Source organism: Pelophylax lessonae, assembly GCF_965119305.1.
Source record: "Pelophylax lessonae genome assembly, chromosome: 1".
Classification (NCBI taxonomy): Eukaryota; Metazoa; Chordata; class Amphibia; order Anura; family Ranidae; genus Pelophylax; species Pelophylax lessonae.
The window spans coordinates 501,874,503-501,890,941 of record NC_138768.1 but is presented as its reverse complement, the minus strand read 5'-3'; the positions used below and the strand labels follow the sequence as shown (position 1 = coordinate 501,890,941).

Genomic DNA, 16,439 nt, shown 5'->3' with positions numbered 1-16,439 from the left:
CACTGAGCCGCAAGGGGAGCCCTCTCAGCACTTCGGCCTCGGATCAGGTAACCCTGACAATACCTCTGCAGGGACTCCCATTACATTTGTTCAGGTAGGATTCTAAATACGAGTTAATATTCTTCCGATACATTATCCTGATGGCTAAGAGGGAACAGAAATCTCCTTATAATTCATCAACCCTTGAAGTGATTTTATAAGAGAATGACGAAGCAAGGTGTATGGAAGGCGTGTTGTTTCTTTCCCCCCCTTTTTTGGGGGGGTTCTATAATCATAGGCGTGCGCACAGGGTGTGCCTGGTGTGCCTGGGCACACCCTAATCACCCATAGTGTGCCAACTGTCTTGAATTATATGCACATTATTGGGACAAATTTCATCCCCCTACCTCCTCCCCCAGCAGTTCAAGCACTCCCAGCTCTCAGGAGACTGCAGGAACATCCCCAGGATGGACCCTGCCTCATCCTTGCTTCCTTCTAGTACTGCAATTAGGTTTGAGCGGGCGGGTTGGGTATGTGCACGGCCCAGAGAACATATATTTATACACACAGACACGTGTTTGAGCTTTGGGGTGCACACCCTAATGCAAAAAGCTGCGCACACCTATGTCTATAATAGGAGGTGTTATTAGTAGTTCTATGTTTTATATATTAGCTGGGGAATGCCCAAAGGCTATGTTTTGTACCTATACATCTCCATTTTTCAATAAAAAGAAATAAAAAAAAAACTCTCCAGTATCTTCCCAACTATAGAAGTTAAACTAACAGGTCTATAGTTACTTAGTGAAGACATTTATAGTCATATAATTCCTATATAATTTCCTTGGACAAAGAGAAGCAGCATCCGATTGAATGTTGGCATCTCATGTGACTTTGGCCGCCATCTTGGGTCAGAGAGAGTCTATTTGAAAACCCTGACTCCCGTGTTTGGCTCGCATTTTGTGTGTTGCTAGAGTAGGGACAGGTCACCTATCTAACAGTGACAGTGATTAGCATCAGGGAATGGTTCCTGACAAGTAGGGAAAGATCAGGGATACACCATCCTACCTGGAAGCCTCCCAACTTGCGCATGGACTGGCCAGGTCGCAGTTCGCACCTCGAGACAGATGCTTTTAGCACACCTGAGACCTTCTGCTACTACTCATCATTGTATACCCAGTGAGTGTTCCCAGTCGGCTGCTGGGCTTGTTGTGCATTGCCAAATTTCAATATAGTTCTCTTTTATGTAAATGGACTCAGTGTATTCTGAGTCCAGTTACACCTACCCACACCCTTACGTCATTTATGTACTGTATGTTGGATTATCTTCTTCTTGTTCTCTGCTTAAATCAATAAATATAGATTTTGGAAAAAGAAAACAAAATAGAAGTCTTGTCCTTCCCCCAGCCTGTAACTGGACAGTGAAAAAAGACTTGACTGCTGCAAATTCAAAAATGTTATATTCAAATAAAGCGAGATAAGTTTGTTTAGCAATATTTCTCTGGTAATAACAAGGAAAACAAATGTATGCAACAAAGTTTATTTGCTCTGAAACATTTTTGAAATGAGACATAAATGTGCAATGGACCTAAAGTCCTAGCTAGCATTAGATGCTTTTAATGGTAATGCAAAACATTGGAGAAATACAAGAATACCCAAACAGGGATGGATAGAGGGAGAAAGCAGTCTATGTAATCACCTAGGCTCAATTCATGCTACAGATTGCTCTGCTTGGTCTTGTGTTATGGACAAATCAGTTATTTATTGTCTGCACATCGATAGATGTCACCAGTTGGACTGAGAAGCCAGAGATAGCCGTTGTCATAAGTGACGTGTTTAAAAGTGGCGCAGAAGTCTAGCTGGGTCCAGGTTGTTCCAATAGGAGTTTTGTCACTGATTTCATCTCTGGAAGAAAAAAATTAATATTAAATATAGCCTTTCCTCTAAGAAAAAAATGTATGGGATACCAGCCAACATAGCAACCCAAAAAGCCTGGGATTTACTAGAATAAGCTTTACAGACTGAACAAATGGTCAATGTAAAAAAAAAAGCAAAAAACAAACAAACAACGTCAATGGAGGTATCATTTAACCACTTGCCGACCACTCACATTGAGGGTACTGCGCCAAAGTGGCTTGTTATTGTCCAGAGACGTAGACCTACGTCGCTGGATCCTGCCCCCTTCCCCGATCTTCGGGGATCGAGTGAGGAAATCCGCCCACTTGTGTAAACAAAGCGGGCAGATCTCCAATGTGACAGACAGTCACAGATTACATGATTTAGCATAGCTGAACCTGCGATCTGTGTCTGTGTCCAACAAATCCCCTCCTCCCACACACGTCAGTAAGCATGAGGCATACATTTAACCCCTTGATTACCAATAAAGTTAACCCCTTCTCTGCCAGTGTCATTATTACAGTAACAGTGCATATTTATAGCACTGATTACTGTAGTGATGTCACTGGTAACCCCAAAAGTGTCAAAAATGTCAGTTAGGGGTCCGATCTGTCCGCCGCAATGTCGCAGTCCCGCAAAAAAAATCGCAAATCGCCGCCATAACTAGTAAAAAAAAATAAACAATAAAAATGACAAATCTTTCCTGTAGTTAGTAAACGCAATAACTTTTGCGCAAACCAATCAAAATACGCTTATTGTGATTTTTTTAACAAAAATATGTAGCAGAAAAAAAATTGGCCTAAAATGTTAAAAAATTTTGATTTTTAAATTTTTTGGGGAATTTTATATATCAGCATGTAAAAAATATTGTTTTTTTTTATCAAAATTGTCACTCTTTTTTTTCAAAAATTAAAAATCGCACAGGTGATCAAATACCACCAAAAGAAAGCTCTATTTGTGGGGAAAAAAGGACATAAATTTAATTTGGGTGCAGCGTCGCATGACCGCGCAATTGTCCGTTAAAGTAACGCAGTGCCGAATCGTAAAATATAGCCTGGTCAGGAATGGGGTAAAATCTTCCAGTCTTAAAGTGGTTAAAAATACACTCATTGAGGATTTTTTTGTCAAAGACATGTCGCTAAATACATTTTGGCCTAAATATATGACAAAAATTTAATATATTGGATATTTTTTAATTGTCAAAGTAGAAAATGTCAATTTTTTCGCAAAATTTTCGCTCTTTTTTTATTAATATCGCATATCACATGCTAGGAATGTGATTGGAGTGACTAGGGGGTCCAGAGGCCAATCATTAGTGAATACGCCCCCCAGTATATAAGATAGCCCCGCCAAATCTCTACCATTTTAATACAGGGCTGTGGAAGAGAATGAAAGCAGTTCTGTTACTTCTGCTTCAAAGTGTCATTTAGCAATTATTAGTGTGAGGAAAGGGATATCTAGTGTAGTTAGGGTACTATTTTCCACTATAGTTAGATTTAATAATCTAGTTTCTGTAGGGAAAGTGTTAAGTGTCAGGGGACCGTAGTCTAGTGTAGGGTTAACTGACTCTGACTGCTATGGCAGGGTGACAAAACCCTTGCATGTCAGGGTGACCGCTGTAGAGAAAAGATTGTTTCTCTTAGAACACTTATAGAACCGGATAGTGGCTTTGCCCCTGTCACCCTGCTTTTTGCTGCAGGCGTTTATAGGGCTTTTTTGAGGACATGTTTGGAGTCAGGCATGACATCTGAACTTCTGTGTAGGGGTATATATACACATGTATGTGTATATATACACATACACATATATAGGTGTGAAAGTAGCAGAAACCTATGCTTGCACTAATTAAATAATTAACACCCATATGGCTTCTCTGCTATAACACCTATATATGTGTATGTGTATAAATACATATAAGTGCGTGTGTATATATACCCCTATACAGAAGTTCAGATGTTTTGCCTGCCTCCAAAGACCCACAAAAAATGCCCAAAAAAACGCCTGCAACAACACACCTGGGCGTTTTGTTTTTTTTGGCGCAGGCATTTTTTTGGGCATTTTTTGGGGGTCTTTGGAGGCAGGCAAAACATCTGAAATTCTGTATAGGGGTATATATACACACACACTTATATGTATTTTTACACATACACATATATAGGTGTGATAGGAGCGGAGACATATGCCTGTTAATTATTTCATTAGCGCAAGCATAGGTTTCTGCTACTTTCACACCTATATATGTGTATGTGTATATATACATACATGTGTGTGTGTATATATACCCCTACACAGAAGTTCTGATGTTATGCCTGACTCCAAAAAATGCCCAAAAAAACTCCAGCTACAAAACCGGCAAGGTGTGAAAATAGCGGAGCCATATCCCTGTTCTATTGCAATCCTAATACAAATGAACTTTTTTTTCTGGTTCTGGACATGCTACAGAGCTGAAACTTCACAGGTACACTTTTTAGACCCCCCAGACACTAAATCCAAAGAAATCTCATTTTTTTTCCCAATAATTTTTTCAACAATTGGCTATCAAAAATGATAATTTTTAAGAACTTTTTTTTGTGTGATTAATAGTCCCTGGGGCATGACCCAGAACCCTAGGCACTTTTTAGGGGCATTTATTGGGTTTTAGGGCTTCAAAATGGTGTTTTTTGATTACAGAAGTTCGGGTCCCATTGATTTCAATGGGGTTCTGAAATCCGGGCCGAACTTTCGGGAAGTTCGGGTGTTCTGGTCGAACCGAACTTTTGAAAAGTTTGATCATCCCTACTAAATTATAAGTAATAAACTTGTCTAATTGGCGTATTCTCAAAATGTATCATTGACACTTCTTTGCAAAGTATATTTTTTTTTACACATTGCCTTAAAGGATAACTCCACTTTGGTGGGGGAAAAAATAGCTAATAACGAAAAAATAATATAGCATATACAATTGTGCCACAAATCATAATGTAATTGAATGTTATTGAAAATGACCTTTCCTTTTCAATCTGCAGCTCTGTAATTTTCTGAAAATGCAATGTAATACGGCTACCTGGAGGTAACATCATTTCCTGCTTGTGTGATTGGCTCACCAATTTTCCCAGAAGTCTACACTAAGATATAAGTCAGATTTCAGGCATCCCCTTCAACAAAAATTTCATTTTTGGTGAGATACTTCGATACTTTCAATAGGAAATCAAAGCCAAAGGGATGCAGGCCCAGCAGCTTTCCCCATTAGAGCCCTGCAGGCGCACAGCTGACTGGTAATTATGAAAACACTCCCAATAGATTCACTTTCCCACATGGATACAGACAAACACACAGGGATTTCTTCAAAATAACAAAAGGTAGGAATCTGCAACAAATGTTGTTAAAATCCCTGCAATGTACAGAGATCACCCAGAGAGGAACGTTTTTTCTAAAAAAAAAAGTGGAGTTACGCTTTAATGATTTTACATTTATAGATTAAAAAAAATACCTTCGGAACACGTTGCCTGCAGAGTTGACACCATACACAGAACCATCGGTGCCAACCTCTATCATTACCAGTTTGCCTTCAACCTGCTGCCATTGGTTTCCCTGACAGGCGGTTGGGTTGACATTGTGGCGGAAGAAAATATCGTCAGCACTGTTGACTCCCCAGCAGCCCACTGGCCCACAGCTGTAATATTTCAGTCCCCCTTCCATTGGGGTCCAGGTTACAGCAGAAGATCTTGAAACTGTGCAGCTCTGTCTCAAGCAGAAGATGTTGTCCTGTGCATTCACTCCACCCAAGAACTTATCACCACCAGCATCCACCTGCTTCAATAGCCCTGTTGAAGAAACACAAAACACAACAATGGTCCATATTACTGTAAATTAAATTTAATAACAGAGAGAAAATCAAACAATTGTTAAATGGGATTGACACCCTACTATGTAGTGGCATAGATGGCTTTATCTCAATGTTGCTTATAGCATATGTAACGGTACTAACCGAGTAAAAGACAGATACTTAATGGTTTGGATTGCTTCAAGTGGGACAGTAATATTTGTCAGCAATATCTCTCCTGAACTATGAAGATTTAATCCCACTTTATACTGTGTATTCCATGTATTTCAAGGAAGGAGACAACAGACTGTCCTTGTCACGGGTTATCCTTTGGTCTGTTTTGAGATGGAATGTGTATTGTGTTAAAAGTCTACCTGTCCCATTGTTAAATGTTAATGACCTCACATTGTTCTGTCCAGGTGGCCAGATAATTAGTTCAGGTTAATTCTGTTTCTGTATACAATTTCATCTGCATATGATAATGTAATCATTCAACCCCTGACCTGTATGTAGTAATTTGATCAGGAGGTGGATGTGCTCATGTGTGTATAAATTGAGTGTGTGTCTGTTCAATAAACAGTCGTTTTTTACCCCTTCATGAAGTCTCGACTCATGTTTGGGGGAATCTGCTACAAGGGATTCCTATGCTCTTCATACTCCCTTGGATAATCACTAAGCTCTTGTAAGAGCTTGTTCCTGCTTCACTATCTGGGGAAAGAGGTTCACCCACGGGAACCTGGAGCCTTGATGTAGGTCCAGGGTGGGTAGGGGAAGGCGAGACCCCAACCAAGTTGCGGTGGTTTGTGGGGTCTGAGGTAGTTATGGTGTCTGGTGGAGTGCTTGGAGCCCTTGGGAAGCACTGGGAGCATCCGTCAATGGAGGTACCCAGTCAGGGTGCCGGTTGATCCCTTACAGCATAGTTACCAAGTGTTCTTTTTTGCAGGCCAATCTTCTATTTTGCAAAATGGGTGGCATCCCCTCAAATCCAATAAGGACAGCAGGACAGCCATTTTTCCTTGTCACAGGTAAGCTTCTTTCAGTTCTATCGAAGACTGTTATATCTATGTTATAGTATATATTATATCAAGTATTGGACTTTTGAAACACAATGTGTTCCAATGAATAAACTTCTTCAAGAGCTTATTCTTTCAAGCTCAGTAGATTGCTTTAACCATTTGCCGACCGCCCGCCGCAGATTTACTGCAGAAGGCTGGCTCGGCTGTGCGAAACGACATAGCCCTACGATGGTCGTGCGTGTGGTGTTGGGGGGCGGGTATGCCGATCCATGGGACTGGCAGCCGCAATTGCTGCCGGGCACCTGCGATTGCTCCCCGCTGAGAGAGAAGGAGGGTCTGCTGTTGTAAACACAGCAGACCATTCTTCTCTCTGAAATAATCAGTGCGTCTGTGATCCTTCTATATAGGTTTACAGGTCTCTGTAGTCATTTCACAAGCCCACCCCCCCCACAGTTAGTAAGCACACTGCTAGGCTCACATTTAACCCTTTGATCACCCCTGGGTTAACCCCTTCCCTGCCAATGTCATGATTACAGTAACAGTGCATATTTTTAGCACTGATTACTGTAGTAATGTCACTGGTCCCCCTAAAAGTGTAAAAAATGTCAGTTAAGGGTCCGATCTGTCTGCCGCAATATCGCAGTCCCGCTAAAAATCGCAGATCGCCACCATTACTAGTAAAATAAATAAATAAATAAAAATGACATAAATCTTTCCCCTAGTTTGTAGGTGTGATAAACCAATCAAAATGCGCAATTTTTTTTTTTTTTACCCAAAATATGTAGCAGAATACAAATTGGTCTGAATTATAGCGCAAAAAATAAAAATCGCACAGGTGATCAAATACCACCAATAGAAAGCTCTAGTTTGTGGGGGAAAAAAAACATCAATTTTATTTTGGTACAGCGTCTCACGATTGCACAATTTTCGGTTACAGTAACGCAGTGCCGAATCACAAAAAATGGCCTGGTCATTAAGGGGGCAAATCCTTCCGGTCCAGAACTGGTTAAAAAAAGCCCTGGATTTTTTTCTAAACGTACATATTATTATAACTGAATACTAACATTTTTAGGTAAAGTTGGTCCAGGGAATATCCGATTGCCTCTTAGGGCATCAGGAAGGAATTTTTTCTTGGAGCAAACTAGATCATGCTTTGCTGGGTATAGGATAGTGTATATAGGATTGTGTATATTTTTTTTTTCATTGGTTGAAAGGATCGACGTGTGTCTTTTTTCAACCTGATTAAATATGTAACAATATAGACTGAATGTAGGAGCAAACACAACAGATGGACCATTGTAACTGATAATGGCACCGGAGAACCTGAATTCCTCAGTAGAGTGTGCTGCATAGGAGTGCGCAGCCCATTGCATTGGGGCAGTGATGGCAAACCTTGGCACCCCAGTTGTGTTGGAACTACATTTCTCATGATACTCAACTACACTGCAGAGTGCATGAGCATCATGGGAAATGTAGTTCCAAATCATCTGGGCTGCCAAGGTTCGCCATCACTGTATTAGGGTGTGCACCCCAAAGCTCAAACACACATGCCTTTCTCTGCAGCCTCAGCTGCACGGTACAGTGAATAAATGGGAAATGATCTGTGCTGAGTGGCTTCCTGTTCATTCACAAACTGAAGCATAGGAAACACAGTTTCCTATGCTTCCGTTATGAATGAACAAAGTAAGTGAGTGTGTTCATTGGGTTTGTTTAGAAAAGGGAAATTACATTTTACTAGCCCCTTCTCCCGCTTTCCATCTGGAAAGATTTCCCACAGCAGCCAGGGGAGAGGAGAGGAGAGGAGGGAAGCCAGCAGCACTGCAGAGCTGGGCCAACACAGGGGAAACCCGGGGGGTAGGTGGAATCGGCACCGAATGTGTTGATTTGAGTGTGCCCAGGCACACCTGGCACACCCCCTGCGCACGCCTATGGTGTGCTGTAGCTCAAAGCAGAACTTTGACCATTTACAAAAAAAAATGTGCTTAACTCCTAATTATAAGTGCACCTGCACCTACTGTTTTCTCTAAGTCCCCCTGCAAAGTCACACAAATACCTAATCAATACATAGAACCAAATGGTATGGCGAGTGGTGGGGTCTCCCCAAAACCAAAAAAACACATATAAAAAAATATATATATAATAAAGAGGGCGTGGCTACCGCGCGGCTGATGGCAGCATTGTGAGCCAGCTCCGCGAGGCCACCCGGGACACCCGCCAAAACTAGGGCTACTACAGCCCCGCACACTGGCTTCTCACCTCTGTGAACCCCCGCTGCACCTCCCGGGATGACTAAGAAGAAGAAAGAAGCCGGGCAACTTAACAAATTGTCCGGTTTCTTCATCTCCCAGAGCCCTGGTCTCCGCCAAAATGGCGGTGGAGACTCGCACAGACAGCAAGGCAGCAAGCAAGGGGCTGGGCCAAAACTACCTTCCCTGCCGCCGCCTTACCCGCATTGCCGCATGATCGCAAACCCGGATATCGGCCAGTCATCAGGGTCACCCTCTCCGCCATCACCCTCATCGAGGAGCCCAGTGAAGAACAAACAAAGGAGGGACTCTCCGCCATCTTTACTAGCTGGCACAGGTATGGACACCACTGTCTCCCAACCTGCTTTACCATCATCACAGTCATTCTCTGCGGACCCCTTCGGCCCCTATCCCACAGGGGGGACCCCCATTACTGAGTCCAGTATGAAAGAAAAAAAATATATATAATACACATATAAAACACATATACATATAATACATAATATAATATATATAATACACATATATATAATATTACAATACAATATATATACAATAAATATACAATACAATATATATACATAATATATATAATACACATATAAAACACAATAAAAAAAAAAAAAAAACTAACACAATTTTAATAGTGACAGATAAAATATTACATCGAAGCCAAATTTTTTAAATGTACTAAGCATTTCAGATTTAGTTTAGGAATACTTTTTCCCTTTTAGACTGTACACAGTAATGACAATATAACCATCCTCCCCTTGGGGGGGTGGGGGTAACACATAATAAAATAATATATTTCCAAAAGAAAAATGCCTGCTTAGATTTCCAACACATTTCGAGACTTTCTAATCCTCAGGGGCAACCTATTGGACCTTTTCTGTGTAACAGTTAGCAACCATAAAATAAGCACAAGATGGCCTGAAATCAGAGTTAAAACCATGGTAACTCAAGTAGAGGGGACCGGTCCATTACATGGAGGATGGGGGAACCCAGCCAGACTAACGTAGAGATCCCATTAGGGGTGCTTTAACATGATTACTCTACACACGGTCGACTGCCACCAGCCAAATGGATAGCAGCAGCATCATTTATAATTTGAATATTTCTATAGACTCTTGTACAGGATCAGTTGGTTGCATCCATGTATATTTTTCTTTCTTCATATACTATTCTTATCTGGTTTGTAATTTATCAAAAAAACTTTTTTTACCTGATACAGACATCCATTTATTGTCCTGCAACTTAAAGACGTTGTTGGCTCTGTTAGCACCCCAAACTCCAGCAGGTCCAACAGAAACATGGATGAGCTTTCCGGGAATGTTCTTCCAGCTATTGTCTACCCTACTGTAAATGTCATCATTATCGTTCACACCGTATACTTCACCAGCGCCGGCATCAATCTGTTTCAGTTTTCCTGGGATTATTGTACACTGTAAATCTGAATTCAAGAAAAATCAGGAAAATAAAATCTATATGTACAGTATATATGTATAAACTTTGAAATTCATTATCATTTCATTTCTGTATCAACAGGATGATCACAAAGACCATTCATTCTGCAATCCTATTCAAATCCAATTGTTGCATTTGAACTTTACTGAAAGTAACACAAACACCAAACACAAAAATTGAACACAAAATAGAACAAGATACAAACAACAAAATAGAAAGAATAAAGAAAAAAGAGCATTGTTTCCTCTAAGCCTGGACGCTATCTATAAAATACAATTCTGTCTTAATAATTTGCAGATATATGATGGATTAGAACACCTAGTAAATGGGTAATTCAATTCAATCATTAACTCAAGGGACTGCAAGCCTGTAAATAATTCCTATATGCATTAAATTATTTTCAAAGATTTCCCATGTTTGAGTCTAGGGATTGTCAGCTGTAATTTCCTTCTTTCTTTCCTCCTCTGCTTTACTTCTTTCCTCCTTTCTTTACTTTTTTCCTCTTTTTTTTTTCCTCCTTTCTTTACTTCTTCCCTTTTTTTTCTTTCTTCCTTAAAGCGAAGGTCCACCCAAATGTGGAACTTATGCTCATTTGCTTTCTCCCCCTCTCCGGTGCCACATTTGACACCTTTCAGGGAGGAGGGGGGGAACGGGTACCTGTTTTTGAAAGGTACCCTTCCCCACTCCTGGGAAACGGCGCAGCGGCGAAGTGAGGTCCCTTCCTCCTACCCCCCTTCGCCAAGCCAATGCGAATGCGCAGCGCGGCTTTACTGCCGGGTGAAGGCTTCACTGCCGGGTTCCCTTACCGATGGAAACATCGGTTGCGGTCTTGGCATCGCTGGACTCCAGGACAGGTAAGTGTCCTAATATTAAAAATCATCAGCTACAGTATGTGTACAGTATGTGTAGCTGTTGACTTTAAATTTTTGAAGGGGGGGGCAGAACTCCGCTTTAACTTTTTCAGCTTTTTTGCTTCTTGCCTCTTTTTTTCCTCCTTTCCTTACTTCTTTCTTTCTTTCCTTACTTCTTTCCTCCTTTCCTTACTTCTTTCTTTCTTTCCCTACTTCTTTCCTCCTTTACTTACTTCTTTCTTCCTTTCCTTACTTCTTTCCTTACTTCTTTCATCTTTTTTTGTTTCCTCCTTTCTTTACTTCTTTTCTCTTTTTTTCCCTTCTTTCTTTCCTCCTTTCTTTACTTCTTGCCTCTTTTTTTTCCTCCTTTCCTTACTTCTTTCTTCCTTTCCTTACTTCTTTCTTCCTTTCCTTACTTCTTTCCTCCTTTCCTTACTTCTTTCTTCCTTTCCTTACTTCTTTCGTCCTTTCCTTACTTCTTTCCTCCTTTCCTTACTTCTTTCTTCCTTTCCTTACTTCTTTCGTCCTTTCCTTACTTCTTTCTTCCTTTCCTTACTTCTTTCCTCCTTTCCTTACTTCTTTCACCTTTTTTTTGTTTCCTCCTTTCTTTACTTCTTTCCTCTTGTTTTTCCTTTTTTCTTTCCTCCTTTCTTTACTTCTTGCCTCTTTTTTTCCTCCTTTCTTTACCTTTTTCATCTTTTTTTTCCTCCTTTCCTTACTTCTTTCCTCCTTTTTTTTACTTCTTTCCTCCTTTCCCTACTTCTTTCATCTTTTTTTTCCTCCTTTCTTTACTTCTTTCCTCTTTTTTTCCTTCTTTCTTTCCTCCTTTTTTTACTTCTTGCCTTTTTTCCCCTCTTTTCCTTTCTTCACTACTTTGATGCGCCTTTTAATGCGACTTTGATCCAGAGAGTGTAAAGTTGGATCAAAGTCGCACTCTAAATCGCAATAGTGGAAAAATAGACTAAAGCTCAGTTTCCACTAGTGTGACTTCTCATGCGACTTTGGACACACAACGTCGCATGACCAGTCACAGCCCATTGATTTCAATGGCACTCATTCCCATCTATGCGACTTTGAAAATCAGCGACTCAAAGTCACATTCCAACGTTGCACTCTAGCCTAGTGGCTATATTTCCACTAGTTCGACCTTTAAGTTGTGTGATTTAGAGTGTGTCCAAAGTTGCATGACAAGTTGCACTAGTAGAAACGGAGCCAAAAAACTCAATACTCACATGTAATGAGCAATAGAAATGGATTTGTATCCTTCTAAACTTTCAAAAATATTCCTTTGTACCTTATTTCTTTCATATATTTTTCCAGGCAAGTGACACCCCCCCCCCCCCTCTATAAAGACAGGAGGAGATCATGTTCTGTGAAGAATAGGAGGGATGGGGGTGGGGCTGGGCAGGTCATAGCATGCCTGCCTAAAGGCTCATAACACTATAAGAAAATCAGGCGAATATTTTCGTCCAAAGAATTCTCGTACAATTTTCGTATAGTATGTACAAAACTCTCTACAGGCGATTCAGAATTTTCATACGAAAATTCTCGAAGGGACAAACTCCAAAAATTTTCTCATAGGGGAAAAACAAATGACATTATATACATAATGTGTACCGTTTTTGTACAATTTTTGTACAAGGAAAATCAGAAAAGAAAGACTGCGCTTGATCAGAAACAATAAACAACAAAAAAAAACTTTTTTCGTACGAGAATTTTCGGACGAATTTTCATTCATCGGTTCCGATTTGCTGTGAAACAACGAGGAAAATCGGACGATCGTTCAGCAGATTTTTCTTATAGTGTGTACCCCACTTAAGAAAGACCTGTCGACAACCTTTTCAGGAAGTGAAAGACAGCTTAGCAAATTAAGATAAAGGGAGATAGCGTTGTCGGTGAAGAACAGGAAGAAGCTGTTTGTCCAGCTTAGATAAGACTTTCTAAGCTACACAAGCAGCTAGCCATAAAATGAATAATATCAAAGATAAAGATATTTAACATACTATTGAAAGGAAATTTTTCATTTTTGACTGGAGTTTCCCTTAAAATTAGCCTGCCCATTCTAAGCTGCCAAATACTGAATTCGGATTGGTTTTACATGAATGACTTTAGACCACCACTATGGTGAAATATAATAGTGCTGTGCTACCTTTTTAAAGTGCAAGAATAATAATATTAAATGCAACTGGATGAGTGCAAAACTTCATGGCGGATCTCCTTTGCCCAGTCTTCGGCCTCTATTGGCCCACAACGGAGATAATGCCGTCTCCCTGTACACTCCCCTCTATCCCCAGAATAAGTCACGATGCATGTGACGCAACACGCAGGGAAGGTCGGAGCGTACCCGGAAGTGACACAATGAGGAAGTGATACACGCACACCAAGGCAGACACGGATGTTTCCTTTCTTAATTGCGAGTCACTACGTTTTTTAATAAAGTATATCTTGATAACTACTATACTATGAGAGGTCTTTGTATGTACCTCTTACCCTGAGAGCAAGACACAGATCATAGAGGAGGAGAGACACAGTATATCCCAAGAGAACCCCCCCCCACCCAGGACCCCCTGAATTTACCGGTTTACATACAAGACTTATTTGCAAGAAAGTGAGAGGTGAGAGGCCAGATACACAGTTTGGAGGCACCAGCATGGTAGTTCACCCTCACTTTCTGCCAGATATGGGAGTAAGTCACACATGTGCAAGTCACAAGCAAGTCTCAAGTCTTAACCTTTAAGTCTGAAGCAAGTCTCAAGTTACTGTGGCGAAAAGCAAGCAAGTCAAGTCGAGTCCCTGCTAGAAGTCAAGCAAGTCAAGTCAAGTCATTTATTTTGGTCAAGTCACAAATCAAGTCAAAATACTGATCTACCCCAGTTTTCACCTTTAAATCAGTTAAAAGTCAGTGGTCAGGAAAGGTTTTGTTTTGTTTTCAACATTAACAAAACTGCTTAGTGCTTTTTTCTTGGCATATTAAAGAAACACTTTGAATGCCCAAACAGCTCAAAATCCTTTGTCCGGTCATGTTTCAACACCACAGTCACTAAAAACATGTTAGGTATTTCCATTGTTAAACAGCCAGTGTCCTAAAAAATCAGAACACACTGAGGTGTTTTAAGTGACTGTGGTGTCAGAAACATAACAGGCACATTAATTTTGCTTTAACACATCTTGAGAAAATGCAAATATTTAATAACTTAAAAAAGTAAAGTAATTTAGAGTCATATGTCTCAAGTCAAAGTCAAGTCCCAAGTCATGAATACCAAGTCAAAGTCAAGTCGAGTCTTTTATTAATTTTAGTCAAGCAAGTCCCAAGTCCTCAAACTGGTGACTTAAGTCAAGTCATGGGACTCAAGTCCCCCCCCCCCCCCTATGCTTTCTGCAATTAGTACAGCACCCTAAGGTTGTCACCACATGCATGGTTTTCTCGTCTGGACATACATGATCCAATCTGCATGACCGTTATTATGTATGCTGATTACATCACAAAGCACCAAGTTTGAAATTTATATAAATTAACCCGTGAATGCAATTCAAAAACAAGACTATTGGACACTTCACATTTAATACATTATTTGTTATATATAATTTTTTTTTCATTTTTTTCACTTTATTCGCTTTTATTTTTTCTGTAGATATTTATTACTAGTGGAGTTACTCCATTATTTCAGGTAACATACCTTCTTTCACCGTATCCTCAGTCCACGGTTTCAGCCAGTGGAGCTGATTCACTTTTATTATCACTTGCACTACCACTATGTTTGCACACTAATATGCAATATCAGCACTTTATCACATGAATGTGTACCCTATATAATACCGTATTTATCGGCATATAACACGCACCTTTTCCTCCTAAAAATGGAGGAAAAAGCAGCAGTGCGTGTTATACTCCGATATTAAAAAAAAAAGGCCAGGAAGCATCGCTGAGAGCAGAAGGGGCGGGACGGGCCGAGGAGAAGGGAGAACAAGCGAGCGCAGTCATCAGAAGTCCCGACTATGACCGACGTCACACGTCTCGGCAGAGGAGGCGGGACTTCCAATGACTGCGCTCGCTTGTTCTCTCTTCTCCTCGGCCCGGCCCGCCCCCTTCTGCTCTTATGACAGCTCGTCCTTCCTTCTCCTCGGCCCAGCCCGCCCCTTCTGCTCTCGGCGCTGCTTCCCGTCCTTTTTTAAAACAGATTTGGATAGTTCCAATGGCGCTTGCGAGGCTGCATATATGGACACTGCTGATGAGGCTGCATATATGGACACTTCTGATGAGGATGCATATAGGGACACTGCTGATGAGGCTGCATTCATGGGCACTGGTGAGATGTAATTTGATTTAAAAAAAAAAATGTTCTGAGTTCAAAGCTGTTTATTTTAAATTTAAGCTTTTTTCCTGAAATTTCTCTCCAAATATTGAGGTGCGTGTTATATGCCGACACATGTTACATGCCGGCGCATGTTAAATACGGTATATATTGTTTCAAGAACAAGAATTTGATATATAAGTATTTTTATGTGATATAATTGTTATGCTATTTATCTGTTTCCTTTGCACACATGATATTATTTATTTATTTACCTCATCTATTATACAACTATTTATTCAGCATTTTTTTTGCACATAAGGTAACTCATGCACTTGCATTTAATACTATTATTCTTGCACTTTAAAAAGGTAGCGCAGCACTATTATATTTCACCATACATTTAATGCGTAGGATCAGCTTTAAGTGCCAGCAGCAACCTTTAATATCCATCCATTCATTCACTTTGCACAACAGCGCGAGAGCCCCTGTTTTATACAATATCTGATATGACCACCACTATGACTACTGTAATATAAAATATTGAGCAATACTGTCTAACCTCCCTATTATGTGGAAATGGATGGGAAGAGAGAGAGAGAAGTCTTACCTGCAGAGGCAGAGATTCCAGTACACAGCAGGAGGAGGCTCACAGCAAATAACATCTTGGCAGGTGAGGATGCAGTTGTTTGGTATAGAGACCAGGGAGACTTTGTTCTGTATATATGGTGCCTGGACTCCACCTATTGTGGGGAGCTGGTCCACCATTGGTAAGCAGAAGGAATTTATTAAAACAAACATCATCCAGCAAGTATTGTTTTTATGGTGTAAATGTTTTTGTTACAGTTAATATATAATACATATTACAAAATGTCATTACATAAATATTAAAGCTC

At 40.4% G+C, this 16,439-nt stretch overlaps 1 protein-coding gene across 1 annotated transcript; it reads right to left on the bottom strand.

Annotated features, from left to right (window-relative positions):
• Positions 1–1,678: 1,678 nt before the first annotated feature.
• On the bottom strand, positions 1,679–16,217 carry LOC309546516 (fish-egg lectin-like). The gene is made up of 4 exons (XM_082246260.1): positions 16,154–16,217; positions 10,159–10,386; positions 5,342–5,675; positions 1,679–1,881 (listed from the first exon to the last, which is right to left on the bottom strand). The coding sequence occupies exons 1-4, from the start codon at positions 16,206–16,208 to the stop codon at positions 1,734–1,736; spliced, it is 765 nt and encodes a 254-aa protein (XP_082102386.1). The 5' UTR covers positions 16,209–16,217; the 3' UTR covers positions 1,679–1,733.
• Between the last annotated feature and the right edge of the window lie 222 nt (positions 16,218–16,439).

Bases quoted from the DNA above. Each gene is read 5' to 3' on its own strand.
- LOC309546516 (XM_082246260.1), bottom strand. From the start codon at position 16,208: ATGTTATTTGCTGTGAGCCTCCTCCTGCTGTGTACTGGAATCTCTGCC. The intron at 10,387-16,153 runs GTAAGACTTCTC...TCTTGAATTCAG, and splicing joins TGGAATCTCTGCCTCTGCAG to ATTTACAGTGTACAATAATC. The intron at 5,676-10,158 runs GTAAAAAAAGTT...TTTCTTCAACAG, and splicing joins TAAATGGATGTCTGTATCAG to GGCTATTGAAGCAGGTGGAT.